Source organism: Stegodyphus dumicola, chromosome 4 (genome assembly GCF_044657685.1).
Source record: "Stegodyphus dumicola isolate Sdum_Otavi_A_Nest chromosome 4, ASM4465768v1".
In the NCBI taxonomy this organism is placed as follows: domain Eukaryota; kingdom Metazoa; phylum Arthropoda; class Arachnida; order Araneae; family Eresidae; genus Stegodyphus; species Stegodyphus dumicola.
The window spans coordinates 241,550,499-241,571,999 of NC_140771.1; the positions used below are offsets into that span (position 1 = coordinate 241,550,499).

The 21,501-nt window shown below is 30.6% G+C and overlaps 1 protein-coding gene across 5 annotated transcripts in view; it reads right to left on the reverse strand.

Moving 5' to 3' along the window:
- Positions 1–21,501, reverse strand: part of Gcn5 (Gcn5 acetyltransferase) — a 93,493-nt gene that overhangs the window by 48,390 nt on the left and 23,602 nt on the right. For all 5 annotated transcript variants that reach the window (XM_035360245.2, XM_035360242.2, XM_035360243.2 and 2 more), the window contains exon 7: positions 13,502–13,687. In XM_035360245.2, coding sequence (XP_035216136.1) covers positions 13,502–13,687 — 186 coding nt within the window. The remainder of the gene's footprint in view (positions 1–13,501; positions 13,688–21,501) is intronic.

A 21,501-nucleotide genomic window follows, 5' to 3' on the forward strand; every position in this document is an offset into this window, starting at 1 on the left:
TATCTCCAACGTGCGAGACTCTGTATCGGAAATTATAAAGATAAGCTCAATTTCAAACTATTTTGCGATATTGCCCTTGAACTGAATTTTATGGTTTAAGTGCGATGAACATGATATTTAATAAATAAAGGTAAGAGAAAAAATGTTAAAAAAAGGCCCTTTGGACGTAGTTTTTTTTTTCCCCCCCCTCCAATAATGAACTTATATACTGTAGTAAAGGTAACAAAAAACCCTTGACGAACAAGGGGGTTACGCTAATAACAGATTGCGTTGTAACCGCAAAATCGCGTTCTGTAGAGTCAATGTTCTATGGAAAAAAAAAATTCAGAACATGGATACGATTCAGAAAGTTTATACAAACCTAATGTACATGATACAATTATTTATTTTTTAATAGCTGGTGATTTTTCCTTGGGACAATATCTGATGCAACTTATCAAACCTTTCGCGGTAAGAAGTGCAAAATTTTTTAATATCTTTCATAAAGTATCCATACATCCTCTTTTTTCTTCATTTTGATCTATCTCCATTACACAATCAGACAGTTACTGAGCCTTTGTTGACAATTTACTTAACTTCTTATAAAGGTTCTTCACCTTATTCCTATCGCTGCTTTCACCGTCTGCTCTTCATTTGGCATTTCATGATCATCATTTTTGACTAATTCGTTTATTTCGCCTTCTACAATATCTGAATATCCTTCGCCGCCTATTGCTTTTGCAGTTTGTACGATTTCTTTGGCTTCAGTTTCAAATTTGCTGAAATTTTGATTAACAAACTCGACGACTTTAAAAGAATATGCTGTCACAAAATAAAGCGTAAGATATATTTATGTTTAAAATTCAGTCGAAAGACTGAGCAATTTAAAAGAAATTTGTTGCCTCTTGGCAAACTGTAAGACATTTGCGTTTCAAATTTAATCAATAAACTCAAAGATTTAAAAGAAAGGTTTTCCTCTGCCCGAAATAAAATATTTGTTATCTTCTATGCGCCAGTACTTTGCCATTCAGGAAAGCGTAAACTATTCAATGTCTGCTATTGATTAAAAAACTAAGATATTTAACACTTCATCAAGATATTATGCATCAAGTTTTGTACAACTGTCAGGTGAATAAGACATTTTCCTCGACGATTAAGAAAATCATCAAATTACCCCCAAAAAATAAAATGTTATTTGGGGGGGGGAAGAGGGAAAAAGTAGCAATAAAAAATATAAAAACTTTCGACATCCAAAGCATCGTTTTAAATAAAAAAACACGGTTAAACCAAGAAAATGTATTTCACTCTCAAAGGTCGTCTGAATTCCATTTATCTTGTTTCCATCTTTACTGGCCATCTGCTGTTTGCCGACTCTCGATTTACGTTTGACTCAGCAAAATGTCAAAGCAATCAACAATAAATCATTTGAGTATGAATAGTTGGTTTATATTATTGCCTTCCACTTATAAATAATCGTTTATGCAGCTGCAATCAGTTTTTTTTTTTCCCTCCCTCTTTAGGCCATATTTTATTTCACTGTTTCCAGGAGAGCCGTAAAAGAAGTTCTAATATTAAGCCGAGAAAATAGCCGAATTTATACATCCGTTCACTTTTTAAAAGTTCTATGCTTTATTTTCACAGGTCAAAGTTGAGAGAAGTTTTCCGGTAATGCCCTATTTCCTAACTTGAAAATTTATTGTTGAAACAACATACTGATATTAATTTAAATTTATGATAATGAACTGCAGAGGCGGAGATTACCTGGAAAAAAGACAAGCCTACGATTCTTTATTACCTTTATTTAGCACGAACTACAGAATTTTTATGCTAAGAGAAAGCAAGTTAAAATTCAGACTGGTTCCACGACTTAGTTTGTACAATTAGAAGGCTGTCAGAAATGGGGAAGGGAAATAAATAAAAATCACAATAGATAAAATAGTAAATAATTGAAATAAAATAAAATGTGAAAGATAAATAATTATAAATTAATGATAATTAGAGGAATAAATTCATGCATGCTAAAAAGAATATGCACTAAAAAAATGAAATGCGACTAAAGTAATGATAATACTGCATGCTACAACAAAGATGAAAGAAGGTTCTGAAGAGCATTCTTCGCTCTCAGACAACACTCAGGCTAAGAAGGGGGAGCAAGAGGGGACATCTGTCCCCGGACGTAGCATCCAGGAGGCGCCAAATTGATGTTAAGAAATTTTAGAATAAAATGCTTTCCATTCTTGGCAAATAGAAGGGGGTGGGGTGAAATCTTCGGCTGTCCCCGCGCGCTGAAAATCTTAGCTACGGCTCCGACAATACTGCTTCCTAATTTTTATCTTTTAATTCACCTAAAATAACGTACAATCCGGCATATAACGCGCACTTTTAATAAAAAAGATAAGATCGAAATTTACGGGTACGCGTTATATTTGGATATAAAAATGATGGATTCCAAATAAAGAGAAGATGAGCGTACAAAATTTAAATTTCTACATGTGCCATTACATTCTACATGCTGTTTATAATTGTATTTAAAAGAAATGAAACTTTATGAACTTCGAAATTTTCATTAACGGGACAACATGAAAAGTTCGTCGTATTCGTCTTCCGTTATAGTATCTTTAGCCACGTGATCGAATTCTGTTTCATCTTTACATTCACTGTTACTTTGATCCATAAATAAATAATCATCTTCCATTCAATCTAGATTGTTAGATATATTAAATTTTTTATAAGACTTATGTTGGGTTATTTCATTCCACGCTTTTATTAGCCATGCACACACTATTTCTAGTCTGCCATGAAGCATTTGTCCTCCTTTTGTGAATGTTTTTTCACTTTTAAAAAGTTGCGCGTACATACCTAAAAATTAAAGAATGTAGTTTGAAATTACAGGTGCACATTATATTCCGGAATATACGGTAGTTACAAATACAGAAAAAATATATATGACTTTAATGAGTCCATCTAGTAATTAATAATAAGAGATGAAGAAGTACATTTATTACATTAAATCACTTAGCTTGTTAATCAATAACAAAGAAACTGAATTGAGAAGAAAAATCAAATATCTTACTCTTTGCCAAACGACAACCCACTGGCGCAATGAAGATAAAATATTTTATTTCGCGCAATGAGAACACATTTCTTCTTAATCACCGAGTTATTTAATTAAATTTACGATTTTAATATTTCATACTTTGTCTAGTGCTTTTAAAACGCTAAGCAACACATTATTACACATTTCAGCATCACATTGCTTTTAAATTGGCAAGTTTGCGAAACCAAATTTCATTAAATTCGCATGAAATATAGGTTCACATGTTCTGGTGGAAGACTAAGAATGTTTAAAATTTGATGGCCTTAGATGCCACCATTTCTCTGCCATGCGAGGAGAATAAGTACAGATTTTTCATATTTAATAACAGATAGTATTTGAAACTTCCATGACCACACAAGCAAGGTTCATCGATTTTAATTTTACTTTAACTGTTAAAAATAATGCTGCATTAGTCAATAGAAAATTAAAAGATTTGAAAAAATAATAATATCATCTGAGATAATAGTATCGTTTGCAAAAATAATAGCAACTCCGTGGATAGATACACACATAAACACATTAGAATAAATACTACACTGAAAAGCAAATATAAGAAACTCATTTCAACTGCAAGTAATGCAAATTATATTGAATTTTGGAAATTTGCATCAACAAGCAATTTTCCAAATTTACCCGATTTGGCTGAGATATTAGTAATGTAGGTTTGGATCAACATCTGTTTGTGAACAAATGTTTTCCAATATGAACATGATAAAATCAAATTACCCTCAAGATTAACTGATATGCACCTAAAACAATTTTGTTAGCATCTTCAAGAACTAATCCTAATATAATGACTTGGTACTATATTAAGTACTGACTGTTTAATAGTTAGCTAAAATTAAATGTTTTACATTATTCACTTTTATTTTATACATAACCTAACTGACTGAAGCTTTAAAAATGTTTATTAACACTAAAACCCTTTTCTGTACGTTTATTTTATTTATTATATTATTTTTTAAATGTCCACTGCTCACACTAACATAAAAAATGTATTATTTGCCTAAAAATCCCATAATCAGCCTATAAATAACATTTTTTCGCTCTTTTATATTTTAAGTATGTTGAAAAAGTTGGAAGTGTCACACATAACTTTTTTTTTTTTTTTTTTCAGATAGTGGTACTCTCCTTAAAAACGTTGGGCACCTTGATCTAGAGCTAATACCCCGCCGCCCCCCCAAAAAAAATAGACTATTTTAAGCAAATATTTCTTTTCCATTTATTGAAAAATAAATAAATATTTCATTATCTATACTTTTTTCACATTATAAAATTATCCCTGGACTGAACAAAACATATGAAGCTTAAAAATAAACATATTTAATTACAGAAAGTTATGAAATATTGCATACTATGCACTAAAAAATAAAACTATGAAAAAATCTAAACAGTTTCATATTTTAACGGTAGCTCAAAAGGGTTTGATTAGATTTTTCTATGCTCTCGCTGAGTTTACAGTCTACCAGTCTGCTACAGCTCTTACTTCTGCTAAGCCTTTCCCCCTTTTTATCTTTATTATTAAGCATCATTTTCTTCGCACCTACACCATATACAGTTCAACAGCAAAATCAGAAAAAATTTAAAAGCAGCATATGTTTAGAATTCCCAATGCAGTGTTAAGTGCTGGCATACACTCTTATATTTTTTTTTCCGTCTTTTCTCAATATGTTATATCAATGTTCAGTTTTCTTAGTAAGATGGCTTGCAAAACTCTTTATTATTATTATTATTATTATTTGCTTATTTATTAAATATCACATTCTTCATACTTACACCACATAAAATTCAATTAAACAGCAAAATCACAAAATGTTTTTAAAAATATATCTTTACAATATAGATAATAAACAAATTCTAAATTCTAATTTTGTGCTTCCAGGTGTGCATGTTCAGAGCAGGACTATGTTATTGAAAATTTGATGTCCAAGTACCGCTGTTTTTTCACTATGCAAGAATCACACATTCATGACGATTCTTCATTATTTAACTTTAAGATAATACAGGTTGATAGTATTTTGTGGTAACAATGCATTTAATATTAAATTGATAAAATAATTAAAGTGATTTATTGTTTATAGTGATCAGGCACAAAATCTCATTTCGAGACCAATATCCCCTTCTGAGCTAATGAAAAAATATTGTTGGACATTAAAATATAATAAGTTATCTAAAATATTTAAATGTAATATTAATACTGATTCTTAGTTTTGGAAGTCCACCAGCGGCTGAGCGGTAAGTCACTGAACACTGGTCATTCAACCTGGATTTAAATCCTCACAGACTGCATAGAAATTTTTGTGGTTTTTCCCTTGTGTAACATGGATGCAAACTGGTTTTGTTTTAAAAATTCTCCACGAAAGCAGCCTCCCTATATTCACATATATATTGAATTGGACTAAAAGAGAAACACGCTAATGTGACAATCGAAATCATAAAAACAACCTTGTATTTAGCGTAAATGTACTCGAATGTTTCAATATACTTACGCTAAATACAAGATTGTTTTTACGATTTTGATATACTGAATTGCCTTTCCATAATTGATTAAACTAAACCTTCTGAGCTGTACTTTTCGTTTTTTATCTTTCATAAAATTTTACCAAACATAAGTGTGAAAAGTGGGGGATAATATAAAATTTTAGATTTCATAATTGTTATAAAACTGAGTTTTTAAAAAAATTTAAAATGTTAAAACATGAATATTGCATCATTTAAATCATCTTTGTAATCGGAAGTGTATGTATATGACTAATGGTTACAAAAATAAAGACAGGATAGAGACTTTGTGGACATGGTGTATAAAACTTTTAATGCTGAAATCTAGAGATAATAAATTTTATCATGAGGTTGTAAATAATAAGAGATACATTCTGATAACCTCAGAGATCACTTATGTATACCTAATGTAAATACAAAAGGTAGATGACCTCAGAGATCACATGATTTATATTAGCTAATGAAAATAAACAAGATCATTCTAATTCTTCTCTTGTGAAATATATCTCATTGTTGAAAGTAAAACAATGATTATTCAAATTATTATTGTTGGAAAAATGATTTTTCAATTAAATAATTTGACTGACAAGCTGCCTAAAAAGGTTTTATAAAAAAGAAAAAACATATTACGGTTTTAGTGAGCCTAGGCAGTAATTAATTATAACAGATATGAAGAACTCCACTTATTGCTTTTAAATTGCTTGGTTTGTTAATCAATAACAGATTAAATCTGAGAGAAAAATTAAATATCTTCCATCTTGCCTAAAGATAAGATAAAAATATTTTAACTCCAGCAGGGGCAACTCATTTTTTTTAAATCGCTGAATTTGTTGATTACATGCAGGTCGAACTGTGTAGCAGCAGGGTACCAATGCAGAAAGCATAACCCCTATTGAACAAAGTTCTCTTCAAATGTTTATGGGATAATAACTCATTTCATTTACTATTTACTAACTATGGGCTTGATGCAAAGATAAATACAGAAAGTGTGATTATATGGTGATGAATGATAATTTTTTTTTAAAATAACGGAGAAAGAAAGTGAAGCGAGAGATGCAATCTATTCAAGCAGTAGCAAGTGAGAAAAAATTATGCATATTAGCTGCGGTCATATTTATAAGCTGGAAAATTTTTGTTTCAATCCTGAGCAGCAAATGGGCTAAAGATTTTGCAACATAGCTGCAGGGAAAGAGTGATAAAAAATGGTGCGAAGCATATCACTGAAGGGGGGATGTGTTTAATTAAAACTTATAAATTTGAAGATATATATTGCCAATTGATTCCAATTAAGTTTAACAATTTTGTTCCATATTTTATTACATATATATTCTGGACTAATTCTTTTTTTTTTTTTTTTTTTTTTTTTTTTTTTTTTTAAATTTCACATTTAAGTTAACTGAATATTTTTGTAATATTATGTGTACTCATTTTATTTACAATGCATATAATGTTTCATTTCTACATTTTTTTACATGTTTTGCTCATACTATTGATTCAATACTTACTTTTAGGTCAAGCGTTTTTTTTTTTTTCTTTTTTTTTCCCCCATTTAAATAAAGTTTTTCATTCCAAATAATTTTAAATTAATTTAAATTGTGTAGGGGAATTTTTGATATGCACATGAGTTTGCTAAATTTGGGAAATTAAATATTTACATGTAATTTCCTTTCTACTTTTAATTTGTATATGCACATACAAGGACAAAACATGATATCTGAATGGTTGAAAGGAGTGTGATATAAGCTACTTCACCCTGAAGAGTCGGTATTGTTTTATTATATTTTCAAATGTTCATTTTTAGGTAATTTTCTTTATATGGCTATAATTATTACTGGCAGTTTTTCCGTCACAATTTTATGCATTTCATAACTATTAGCCATTGCTTGCAAAACAATTTTTCTGTACTGATTTTTCTTTTACTATTTAACACCTTTAAAAAATTTTAAATGTTACCTAAAATTATGAATTTGTAAATTGGAATTTATTTAGACTTCAAATTGTAATTCTTTATTGGCTTTCTTAGTTTTAATTTGAAATATGAGAATTTTAATAGGAGTATTCTACTTTAATTCTAATTATGTTTAATTAAATCATTGAAGCCTAGGCGCAGCATTCTTAATAGTCCTTCTTAACATTTGTTTAATTATTTATGTTTACATATACACACACACTCACACAACACGCATAATAATTTCCACAGATAACCTGAGATTCTTAACTGCATATAAAATAAAAATGACGATCCTTGTTTTAACTCGTCAGGAGCTAGTAACATCATAAATGCATTACGGAAAAGAAAACTTTCAGATGAGGTGTAGACAATACATAATTTATTACAGAGTATTCTTAAGATACATACTCTATCACACATCATCATACTCTATCTCAATCACACATCATTATGGATGTTAAATTGATGTTAAGAACATACTCTATCTATTTCTATTTCTTAACATACTCTATCTCAATCACACATCATTATGGATGCAAGATGCATTGCCATAATTTTGTATAGGAGCTTGTCAGAAGCTAGTAACATCAGAAATGCATTATGAAGAAGCAAACTTTCAGATGAGGTGTAGACAATACATGATTTATTACAGAGCATTCTTACGATACATACTCTCAATCACACATCATTATGGATGCAAGATGCATCGCCATAATTTTGTATAGCTTAGGTAATGGTGCATGGCTAGCAGCAGCAAGGGAAATCAGCAAAGAAGTAATTCTGTATTCAGAAAAATGAGGTAGTCAAAAAGTTCATTAATCTGATTGGTTAAAAAATATCCGCAATACTATGCTTACATAAGATAGCATGATGTGGATTAATTTGGAAAGGTGCAATTCATACAAATTTACAACCATTAACTGAAAACAGAATACACAAATTAAAATGAAGAATTATGATGCTAATTGCTAATTTAAGTTATAATTTTACATATTTTTTTATCTTGCATATACATATATATGTAATAAAACTACAGTTTGATGACACAGCATGAATGATTTGATTATGAAAGCGGCACAAACTTGCATTAAAATTTTCGGTAAAACAGGACTTTTCCCATGATTCACTGTGAACACAGAATAACAAACCCGTGTAGATTTCTTCACTATTAGAACTGGCTTAAAAATGTAATGACAGCACTTTTAAGCACACCATATTCACTTGATGATACCTAACTTTTAAAAAGATGGATCTGCAGATACTATTTTACAGAAATCCAACTGAGGAATAAATGTTCTATTGAGGTTAGTAGCATGTAATCCAATCCTGTTGAGCTAAATAAAATGTAAAAGCACAAATTTGGAAGTACTGAGACATAAATGCGTAGAAATGCTGATTGCGAAGATACTTGATGCTTAGAGCATCCATCCATTTTGATGAAGAAGCAGTAGAGCCAGATTAAATTTCATATTTATTTAAATTCACATTGGTGGTCATAATTCACTTGGCACTCCAATTGTGCCTATTTCGAAAACATTTTAGATACTATAGCAATGGAAGCGAACATAGATGATAGCATAACCTTCTTAGCAGGATGAAAGCATAAGTGAGAATAAAAAGAGGGCATCACAATACTAATGCAGAGGAAGTCAACAAGGTACAGTTCATGTTAGTTTTGGTTTACAATTATTTGGATTGGGCAAGAGATATTTTCATCAAGGGTTATGTAAGATCGCATGATTAATTTGAATGCAGTTTAGATTTATAGTGCTATTTTTTAGAGAAAGAGACGAGTCCACAAATTAATTAGGAAAAAAAAAAGAGGTTATAGACAATTAAATTTAGAAGTTTGCTTTCATATTTTTTATCTTATACATATGTGGCGTTAGAGTTTTTTGCAGGGTGGAAGCTAGGGAAAGGAATGACGTAGTTGTTGTGCCGAGAATATTTATACTAAATATGATATACAAGTACAGATAATCTGTGATTGGTTAATTTTAGGTTGTTGTGTAACATGGAAAGATCTCGAATTTGAGAGAACGGATGAATCTAAAGGGGAGAACATAAAGTCTAGAATAGTTAATTTTGAAGTCACCAATTATTCTTAAAGCAGCTATCGTATTTTGTTACATCTTACATATATATATATATATATAATAAATAATAATAACAGAAATACAGTAATTATCTGGAGATAGTGGCACTTAAAATATATTTAGGTCTTTTGCTGTTAAAAAGAGTCCTGACATCATAGTCACAAATTTTAATTGCTTCATTATTTACAGTGCATTACTAATAGTGTTGTTTTGAGCCAGATAATAATAAAAGGTACAGAGCTGCATGATGTTTAGTTCTTCACAAACCCTATTACTTCTTACATATGATGGAGCATTTACAATCTGTAACAGAACAAGCCTTTTAGTGCAGTTTATAAGCCTTTTAGTTCTATGTGAATACATCCAGACAGGGCAGGTATAACATAGCAAGGGATGTAGAATGGATTTATAAATCAGTAGCTTGTTATCAATAGATATAATGCTATTTTGAGCAATGAAAGGGAATAGTTTAGCTTAACACATTCAAAACTTATCAATAATAGATGTAATGTGTGGGTCCATGTCAGCACATTTATGATGATCACCCTTAGCTAAGTGACTTGCTTTAGCCCAGAACTTATTAATTAAACTTGAAAGAAAAATATCTTAGGCTTTGCCAAGTAGCAACACATTGTTTTTAAATCACCGAGTTTGTTAATCAAAATTTTATTAATTTCGCATTAAACATAAAATAAGTAAAAAATCAAATTCGAAATTCTGGGTTCGAGATGTACATGTTCAAGTGAACCACAATGTGACACCAAAATTTGGTACCTCTAAATGGTGACGATTTTCCAGAATGCCAGAGAAATAAATGTACATATATGTAATTAAATGGAAATTGTTGAAGAAAGATGACGTGTTAAAGACGTATAACGTAGAAGATGCAAAAGTTGTTGAATTAATATTCCTTTTTTTTATTTTAGTTGATAAACATATTCATTATATGTCAATAGAAATAAAATTAGGGACGCAGGGCCTGATTCTTAAAGAACTTTTTACATTTTTGGTATAACACATCCTTGCAGCAAAAAAGTAGGTGATGTGTTCAAGTTCAGCCTGATTCAGTTTCGATTCCGAAATCTTTTGACTGGCTATCTAATAACTCTCTAAAATTGTTATTGGCTCTTTGAATTTTAGTTTACGAAACCATATGTATCACCAGCGTTGTTATGTAAAAGTCATATGATGGCTATCAATTTTGAAATGACACAATTTAGAGGAATTTATTATAGACAAATATTATTTTTAGAAAAGAAAGAACCTATATTTATTGTAAATTAATGTTAGAATTCTGTTTCATATATAATTATCATTATAATTATTATGTTGCTTCATATATTTTGTCTTAACATACATACACATATTCTTCATTATTTAAGGACAGACGTAACATATAATTCAGACTAAAAGGAAAATAAGAAAACATTTCAGTAAAATAAATTTTTATTTAAAATCCAAATATTTACTGAACTAAAAGAAGAAAAATAATTTATCCCATAATTTAATGGTGACAAGAGATTAAGCATTTCTTTTTACAAAATTCATCTACAGTTTTATATCATAAAATAATAAAAAGTGTACTTGCTTAAATCTAATAATCCAATTGTACAGTCAAAAGTATAAGTCCCTATCTAAATTTATTAAGGGCACCCTATGCAAATTCAGGAAAAGAAAAGGAAGGGGGAAAAAAAGAGAGAGAGAGAGAAAATCCTCCCTTTCTTTTTTTTGGAGGAGGGTGTCCTAAGAAGGGAGCTTGCATCTGATCAACCCCAAGTATTGATAGAGTTTTAATTCAAAATCTATGACAAAATAAGCTTGCTGTTTTGCCTAATTTTAAATATCTGGATTCATTTGATTTATTTTGTTTTATGTGTATTGTCATAATGATATTTTTTATTCGTTTATTATTTAATGTATTTTATGTAAAAGTTTCAGCAAGTATTTTTGTTTAATCGAATTAATGCCTAAGTTTGTATTTGTAATAGTATTAATATTGTGTATTATGTTATAGATCTCTCAATTGATCAGCATTTAAATTGAAAACATGGCTTATTTATAAACCAAGATATACATCAAAATTCTCTTGAAGGGCTTTTGCAACAATTTTCTTTGCCAAACTGGAAACATCTGGCAATTTCTAGGTAGTCTAGTGATTTTCTAGAAGTTTCTGGAAACATTTTCAAGATTCTAGAAGTGATTTCCTCCAAAGCTTCCAGAATGATGGGCAACTCTAAAAAATACATTTATAGTTCAATTCAGAGATTTAGCTCAGCCAGTAGTTCAGAGCAAATTTGTTCAATTATAATGCTAATGAGCTTAGTCTTTGAGTGTTATTGGTGACAGAGCTATTTATTGCTGCTTACTCTGCTATAAGGTGATACTTATTTTAGTAAAGTATCCATACCTTCCTGTTTGTCAGGCATAATTATTAGAGAAACTCATGAACTTATAGTCTGTAATAATATTAATAGAAATATTAAAACAAATTACAAGCTTTTCAAGCTTTCATTTTAAGGAGGAAAAAAATTAAATCATTGAAATTAATATTTTTAGAATAGGAAATACAGGCTACATAGTTTTCAATAATAATGGTAGCTTATAAATCCACCGATGGTTTAGAGTTCCTCACTCTTATTCTGCTAAAGTAAATGTCGAGGAATCCTGTAAACTGGGTTCAGCGACTTATTGCTTAGTTCAAATAACAGGAATTGTAAACTCAAGAAGGGTTAACTACTCTTTATTTCACTCAAAATATGATGAACAGTCGGTCCCTTGCTTCAGGATTACAACAAAGCCTTCACTTGGACTTAAAGTTAAAATAAGAAATAAGAACTAACTATATCTAACTAAGAGATTTTAGCTGAAGCTAACACAAATCTAACATAGTTAGCCTTTAATGTTAACTAGCCGGCAAATATCAAAAAGCATGTAATATACGGCCAAGCTTCTAGAGAGAATTAGCCTGAGGGCAAGCACGTGCAACTCAGGATTCCTAGCTTTCTCTACTGAAGTAAGTTGAACCTTCCTTAAATACTACTACTTACTCATTTGCATTCAACATGATTCTAAGGTAGGTGGAGCATGATTGGTAGGAAGTTGTAAGTTGAAACAAGATATGATAGGAAAACACAATTAAATTAAAATAACTGTTATAAAATTAAAATATTTCTTACATACCTTTTATTTAATATTAACAGAAAATCAATTAATAATTAATAGTTATCTTTCAATGGTGTTATATTAGAATGAGAAAGATTTAGTTTTAATTACATAACAAATATATAGACTGATGAATTTTGTTTGGCAGCACTCAGAATAACAGAATTTAAAAAATGCTTCAGTATTAAAAGATTTAATTAAAGTATTTCTTAGACTGATTAATATGCAAAATAAATATTATTGAGATAATTAAGACATATCTAGCTTAACAACTCTGGTTTCAAGTGCAAAGATATAAAGATTTTAATTAAAATGGAGAGAACGGTTTTTGCTTTTGAAACTAATAAAGATACAAATTACAAATAGTAATTCTGAATAAAAAATAAATGATAAATAAATAATTTTTGCATCTTACAATGAATATAAGATTATTCATATATAAATTAAACACATGAATGGGAAATGAAATCAAAATTATACAATTTTGGTACATTCATGTCAGCTCAAAATTCAAAAATAAAAAAGGAAAGATCCTTTAACTGCCTATTATAATAATAAATACTTATGAAATATCTGCATATAAAACAAATCTAATTTCGAACTTCCAGTTCCAGTCACATAAAAAATGGAGCTAAATAGGAATATACATTTAGCATATGATGAAAACAGCAAATTAAAAACAAAAATTAATGCTAAAAATTTGGCTAAAATTATTACCTAGGAAAGTGAATTGAAATAATGTTTTTTATTTCAGGTTTGTCTTTAGTGGAAAGGACTTTACTCAATACTTGCTGTTGCAGTATGCTAAATACTGATATTAGTAGAGTTCGACCGAAAACTGATGCAGTTTCATAGCGTTGAAAACTATCACAGAAAGCAGGAACATGACAGAAATAAAGCCACCTAAAAATTACATATATGCATATAAAACACATAAAATATATCAAAAATAATAGTGCTATTAAAATAAAAACATAAATTATATTTCTTGAAACTGTTTAAGTATATACAAAAGAGAAGACTTCCAGTTTTCTCACAAATGCAGGATTCTGTGTCGCTGATTAATTACAAAATACAGAATTAAATTACATAAAATTTAGATGTTTTTATAAAATTGCAGCCCCATAAAGTAAGATTTACATTAATTTCTGCTCAGCAACTATTATAAAAAGAACACTTAGAAGGAAGGGACTTTAATTTTTATTCAGCAATTTCAGAATAAGATACACTTACTTTTACCATCTGATTTTCTAAACACTTTTTCCCCCAGAAGGGGGAATATTCATTTATTTTTTATGAATAAATATCATACTCAAATGCTTACACATACTCATATATATAAATATATTTCAGGGGGAAAATATTTTACAATTTTCAAAATAAAAGAGAGATAAGTATGTAACACTTAGTGGAGTTAACATTATTTCATTAGAACTTTTTTTTACTTCCCAATATATTTTAAGAATAATCATACAGAATTTGGAAAAGTTTATTAAATGTATTAAGGGCACTCTTACTTTCTCAATAGACAAAAGAGATTTTAAAAGTTTTAAAAAATAAAATTTTATTTTATGCCTTTACAATAACTTTGTGCATATTAAGCAAATAAATTTTAAAAGCTAGTGTTCATTCTCATTTCATTTTTGAATGTAAAATGGTATAAACTAAAAAATATCAATAAAAAATAAATAAAAAGATATGAACAGAGACCACAGCAATTTGTATGTTACCACAAAATTTCACCATCATCATTCAATTTTACTTTAAATACAAGATGATAGGAAGAATTAGGCTTAGAAATTTTGAAACTGATACACTATAGGCAATTATATAATATACTTATGGCACAAAATAGTATTTGTAATACTTGTTGCAAAATAACATTAAGGAATATAGGTAAAATACCTTTTATATGATTGACTTTGTTTTACTGATTAGCAACCATTTTCATAATGATGAGAAGATAAATAAATTATCTTATATATCAACATAGCCACATGATCTTTATTTATATAAATTTCACTGTTAGCTAAAAATTATCTTTCATCAACTCAGCAGACAACTGGAACAAAATTGAATTATAAGTTATAAATATTCTCTTCTTTTGATACATATTTCCCAAATTAAAAAAAAAATGGATGAGAATTTGATTTATTTCAGAGAGAAATAGGTGGTCTTTGTTATAGGGGTACCCTCGTATCTGCAAGTACCACGTAACTGCAGATACAGGAATAGCAACTTACTGTGGATACCTGAAACAGCAGATAATAGCAAAGAGTGTATAAAACAAGATATCTGTGTGACATGCATACTTATGATAATGTTTAATTGGTAAGTTAGGAGTATAAAACATTCCTAAATCAAATAATGTAATTAAAAGTATTCTCAACATAACAATATACCATATTTACTCATGTACTTTTCCTCTTTTTTACAAATTTTATTATATGAAAATCAAGGGGGGAAATTATGTGAATAATTTAATTTTGAAGGAAGGAAAATAACAAATAAAATGTATTTATTGATAAACTATGGATAGATATGACTGATAAACTATTAGAAGCTATGAAACTATTATTTACTTCACATTCAGTAAGAATACATAGTAATAATAACATTACAATATCTAGCAAGATATCTTCCTTTCTTCTTCCTTGTATCTTGAAATCTTATCCACTTTTATTACCCACTGTTATTCTCTGGGCCTCGAATCATTTAATGCTGACGGAACTGCTAACTGTATCATCTGCTACAGCCTGCAAGGCCATCGCCATCATCACTGATGTCATTGCCTTCATCATCATTCAGTTTGTCTTTCCATGTGCAATGATGTTCATCAAAAGTATTACACAGTCCTATTTTCTTGAAACTTTTCCCTATTTTTGCTTCATCAATCAGAGCCCATGCATGCGAAATCCACCAGCAAATCAATTAGTACGATAAAAATACTTTACATGACTGTTACATGAAGGAATCCATTTTAAAATTTAAGGGAGATTTCTTTATAAAAGCCTTGTGGAAGGCAAAATTATTTGAATGGTTAAAAGATTTTCAGAACTTTGTACTAAAAAGCTATGGGGGTGATATGTGAGTTAATAAAGAATTATATATTGTGATAGTAAAAAGAAGTAATATAATGTATATTGTACATACAGTATATCCCTTTCATACCCATGAAAGTAAGGCAGTTTGATATTTTAACTTAACATGGAAATGTAGGACTGTGAATAGTGAAGAAATGCAGCTCTTATAATACTATATGGCATAACATACTGTTTCAAATGATGGCAAAAATAAGAACTATTCATTTTCCTAAGAGAAGTAAGATACTAGTAGTTTCTGAGCACTTATAGCATCACTAGTCTTTGTTTTGAAGACCTTATTACGGTCAACATAACTTAAAAGAGTAAGACAGTTGTGATAACATGTTACTAAGGTGAATGTTGGAAGCAAGAGTAGAAGAAAATTTAAAAGAAGTATGGATATGAAAAACAAAGGTAAGTGAAAGATCATTTAACTACAAATAGCCAAGATTTCCTTCCAATATATTTAAGCCTATCAAACTAGTGCAATAGTTCAGACTTCAGACTTTGAGGGGCTTCCTGTAATCTGAAACTACATGTACAAAAAATTTCCATATGCCATATTTAATTACATTGGCTCTAAACAATCAGACAGCTGCATACAAAGACAGTATTAAGTGTATCCAAATTGCTATACTTTGGATATATTACAATCTGTTGTCAGTTCACTTGTAATTAAGACACAATAACACGCCGAATAAATACTAATTCAGAAGTCAAACAACAAAAATCAGCGTTAATTTACAAAATTTTCACAGGACTAGTTTCGATGGTTTTACCGAACCATCATCTTCAGCTGCAAAACCGCAAATGAACAAGATAGGAAATAATGTTTAGATAAGATAAGAAAGCCTGGACAAGAATAAGCAAGTGGCGCCATCTGTTGGCGAAACCAGAACTAAAACATAATTTCTCTAAAAGCCGAAGGCAAATTTGGATTGGAATTAGGATCGTTAACTAGAACAGAAAGATTTTTATGAATGTGAAATGCCTCTAGAAAATCCAGTTCTCCAATGGAAGATGTTTTTTGAATAATTTTGGCAGCGGAAAAATTGAAAGTGTGATTTTCGGACCAACAATGTTGAGCAACAGAAGACTTCTGTGTTTCCTTTTTTCTAACATATGCCTCATGTTCTTTGACGCGAAATTTTAAGGCTCTCTTAGTTTGGCCAATGTAAATTAAACCGCACTGGTAAGGAATCCTATAAATACCCCAGGAATTCATATCCGGAATGGGGTCCTTGAGTATAGAAGTTGGAATTTTATTGATGGGAGAGTAAACAACCCGAAAGTTAAATTTCTGCAAAATATGTGCAACTTTATAGCTAATTGATGGAAAGAAGGGAATGACAACAGAATTTTTATAATCTCCTAAAATAAGAGTGTGGCTTTTAGTGTGTTGAGATGAGAATTTTTTAACTGCTTGATTAATAATGTTGGGTGAAAAGCCCCTGTCAATAGCTATTGCTTTTAAATAATTTAGTTCTTCATCAAGGGCTAGTTTGTGTCTTAATTATAGAAGCCCCAAACAGGCTTACATTTTGCTTTCTTTTTTGCACGTGGTGTGGCCACCATTTTGTGATTGTAGGAGTTTCGGTGAGTACATTTTTGCAATTTTCAAGTTATGTTTATGTTTTGTACATTTGGATATTGTGCTTTGCTTGTCTGATTTCATGCATTTTGCATACAAACATTTTGTTTTCTATTCATTTCAGTGAGGGATTTTTCTGCTATTTTGTGTGTACTTTATTATTGCTCAGTTAATTTAGTTTGATTTTCTGCATTGTTTATCATGCCTTCATCCGTTAATCGTTTCACTAAATTACGCCTGAAACGGCAAAAATTCCTGAATCATCTTGACTTTTTACTTAAATGTAAATGTAAAAAATTGATCCCCAATTTTATTCAAATCAAATCTAATCAAAAACCTTCGAGTCGCGTTTCAAGAATTCTGTTAAATTGCAAACTTGCCTTACTTCGGTCCGTGATAAGGGATACACGTCAACAATTGTCCAAAATTGAACATGAACTCTATAAGCTTCATCTGGAACTCGCTAAAACATATCCAAAATTCACTGCCCTTGAACAAAAGTCTTGGTCTAGAACGGAGAATGCAGTTAACCGTCATAAAAACACCCTTGCAGTTAAATTCGAAAAACTTCTTTTACAGTCTTCCAGTCCAAGTAGTTCAAAAAATCTTCCCATTGTAAACATCAAGCCAATAGTTAATATTTCTAATGTTAGTCTTTCAGAAGAACAAGAGAGAATTCTAAAATATAATTTTAACTTCTCACAAACCTGTAAACCCTCGATTCCAAAGATTTTGGCTCCTATCGAAAAAGCTTTCAAGTTCAGTAAAGTTTCAGATTTACAGAAAGAAATGATTAGGCATCTTATTGCTCATAATGTGAAATTCAATAATAAACCTTTGAAACCAAATCTAACTGCGAGAGAAAGAGCTACAATGCGCGAGATTCATTCTAACCCGGATATTGTCATTTCAAAGGCCGACAAAGGTGGCCAGATAGTTGTCATGGATAAGAACACTTACATCGATGGTGTCACTAAACTCTTAAACGAAGGACCATATAATCCGATCCCTAAAGATCCTTCACCTTCGGACTTATCCAAAATAAAAACTGCGATCAAATCTTCGCAAATCATTTCAAGCAACTTAAAACATTCGCTTATCCCATCTGTTGCGAATTGTGCCAGATTATATGCTCTTCCCAAAATTCATAAAAGTGGTATTCCTTTCCGCTTTATTGTATCAAATTTAGGTACTGCCTCGTATCCATTAGCTAAATATTTAGTTTCTAGATTTTCCACTCTATTAGACAATAACATTTACACCATAAAAAATTAAATAGAGTTTGTAAAAAAGGTTAAAAACATTTCTCCTCGTAATTTACTCATGGTTTCTTTTGATGTAAAATCATTATTCACCAATGTCCCAGTGGAGGGTGCATTAAGATGTCTAGAAACCAGACTTCGCGAATTTCATTTCTCTTGCATCGAAATTGATGAGCTAATTTCTCTCACTCAACTCTGTTTGAAACAAACACATTTTGTTTTCCAAAATAAATATTACAAGCAAACTGAGGGATTAGCCATGGGAAGCCCCCTCAGTCCCATCTTGGCTGATATCTACATGCATTATTATGAATCAAAATTATTTGAATCTTTAAACTTCCCGGCATGGTTCCGCTACATAGACGATACTTTTACCCTGTTTGAAGGTAATAAAGATGATTTAAATAGAGTTCTTTCAACAATGAATTCTATTGATCCTGCTATTCAGTTCACTTTTGAACTTGAGACTTGCAATTCTCTTCCGTTTCTCGACATTCTGGTCACACGTAACACATCCAACTTCAGTACTACAGTTTACCGTAAACCTTCATCGGTTTGCCTTCCACCACACTTTAAATCATGTCATCCGACTAAACAAAAATTAGCTTCATTTTATTCCTATGTTTTCCGTGCTCTTCAAGTTTGCTCCTCCAAACTAGCCCTTGATGAAGAACTAAATTATTTAAAAGCAATAGCTATTGACAGGGGCTTTTCACCCAACATTATTAATCAAGCAGTTAAAAAATTCTCATCTCAACACACTAAAAGCCACACTCTTATTTTAGGAGATTATAAAAATTCTGTTGTCATTCCCTTCTTTCCATCAATTAGCTATAAAGTTGCACATATTTTGCAGAAATTTAACTTTCGAGTTGTTTACTTTCCCATCAATAAAATTCCAACTTCTATACTCAAGGACCCCGTTCCGGATATGAATTCCTGGGGTATTTATAGGATTCCTTGCCAGTGCGGTTTAATTTACATTGGCCAAACTAAGAGAGCCTTAAAATTTCACGTCAAAGAACATGAGGCATATGTTAGAAAAAAGGAAACACAGAAGTCTTCTGTTGCTCAACATTGTTGGTCCGAAAATCACACTTTCAATTTTTCTGCTGCCAAAATTATTCAAAAAACATCTTCCATTGGAGAACTGGATTTTCTAGAGGCATTTCACATTCATAAAAATCTTTCTGTTCTAGTTAACGATCCTAATTCCAATCCAAATTTGCCTTCGGCTTTTAGAGAAATTATGTTTTAGTTCTGGTTTCGCCAACAGATGGCGCCACTTGCTTATTCTTGTCCAGGCTTTCTTATCTTATCTAAACATTATTTCCTATCTTGTTCATTTGCGGTTTTGCAGCTGAAGATGATGGTTCGGTAAAACCATCGAAACTAGTCCTGTGAAAATTTTGTAAATTAACGCTGATTTTTGTTGTTTGACTTCTGAATTAGTATTTATTCGGCGTGTTATTGTGTCTTAATTATAGAAGCCCCAAACAGGCTTACATTTTACTTTCTTTTTTGCACGTGGTGTGGCCGCCATTTTGTGATTGTAGGAGTTTCGGTGAGTACATTTTTGCAATTTTCAAGTTATGTTTACGTTTTGTACATTTGGATATTGTGCTTTGCTTGTCTGATTTCATGCATTTTGCTTACAAACATTTTGTTTTCTATTCATTTCAGTGAGGGATTTTTCTGCTATTTTGTGTGTACTTTATTATTGCTCAGTTAATTTAGTTTGATTTTCTGCATTGTTTATCATGCCTTCATCCGTTAATCGTTTCACTAAATTACGCCTGAAACGGCAAAAATTCCTGAATCATCTTGACTTTTTACTTAAATGTAAATGTAAAAAATTGATCCCCAATTTTATTCAAATCAAATCTAATCAAAAACCTTCGAGTCGCGTTTCAAGAATTCTGTTAAATTGCAAACTTGCCTTACTTCGGTCCGTGATAAGGGATACACGTCAACAATTGTCCAAAATTGAACATGAACTCTATAAGCTTCATCTGGAACTCGCTAAAACATATCCAAAATTCACTGCCCTTGAACAAAAGTCTTGGTCTAGAACGGAGAATGCAGTTAACCGTCATAAAAACACCCTTGCAGTTAAATTCGAAAAACTTCTTTTACAGTCTTCCAGTCCAAGTAGTTCAAAAAATCTTCCCATTGTAAACATCAAGCCAATAGTTAATATTTCTAATGTTAGTCTTTCAGAAGAACAAGAGAGAATTCTAAAATATAATTTTAACTTCTCACAAACCTGTAAACCCTCGATTCCAAAGATTTTGGCTCCTATCGAAAAAGCTTTCAAGTTCAGTAAAGTTTCAGATTTACAGAAAGAAATGATTAGGCATCTTATCGCTCATAATGTGAAATTCAATAATAAACCTTTGAAACCAAATCTAACTGCGAGAGAAAGAGCTACAATGCGCGAGATTCATTCTAACCCGGATATTGTCATTTCAAAGGCCGACAAAGGTGGCCAGATAGTCGTCATGGATAAGAACACTTACATCGATGGTGTCACTAAACTCTTAAACGAAGGACCATATAATCCGATCCCTAAAGATCCTTCACCTTCGGACTTATCCAAAATAAAAACTGCGATCAAATCTTCGCAAATCATTTCAAGCAACTTAAAACATTCGCTTATCCCATCTGTTGTGAATTGTGCCAGATTATATGCTCTTCCCAAAATTCATAAAAGTGGTATTCCTTTCCGCCCTATTGTATCAAATTTAGGTACTGCCTCGTATCCATTAGCTAAATATTTAG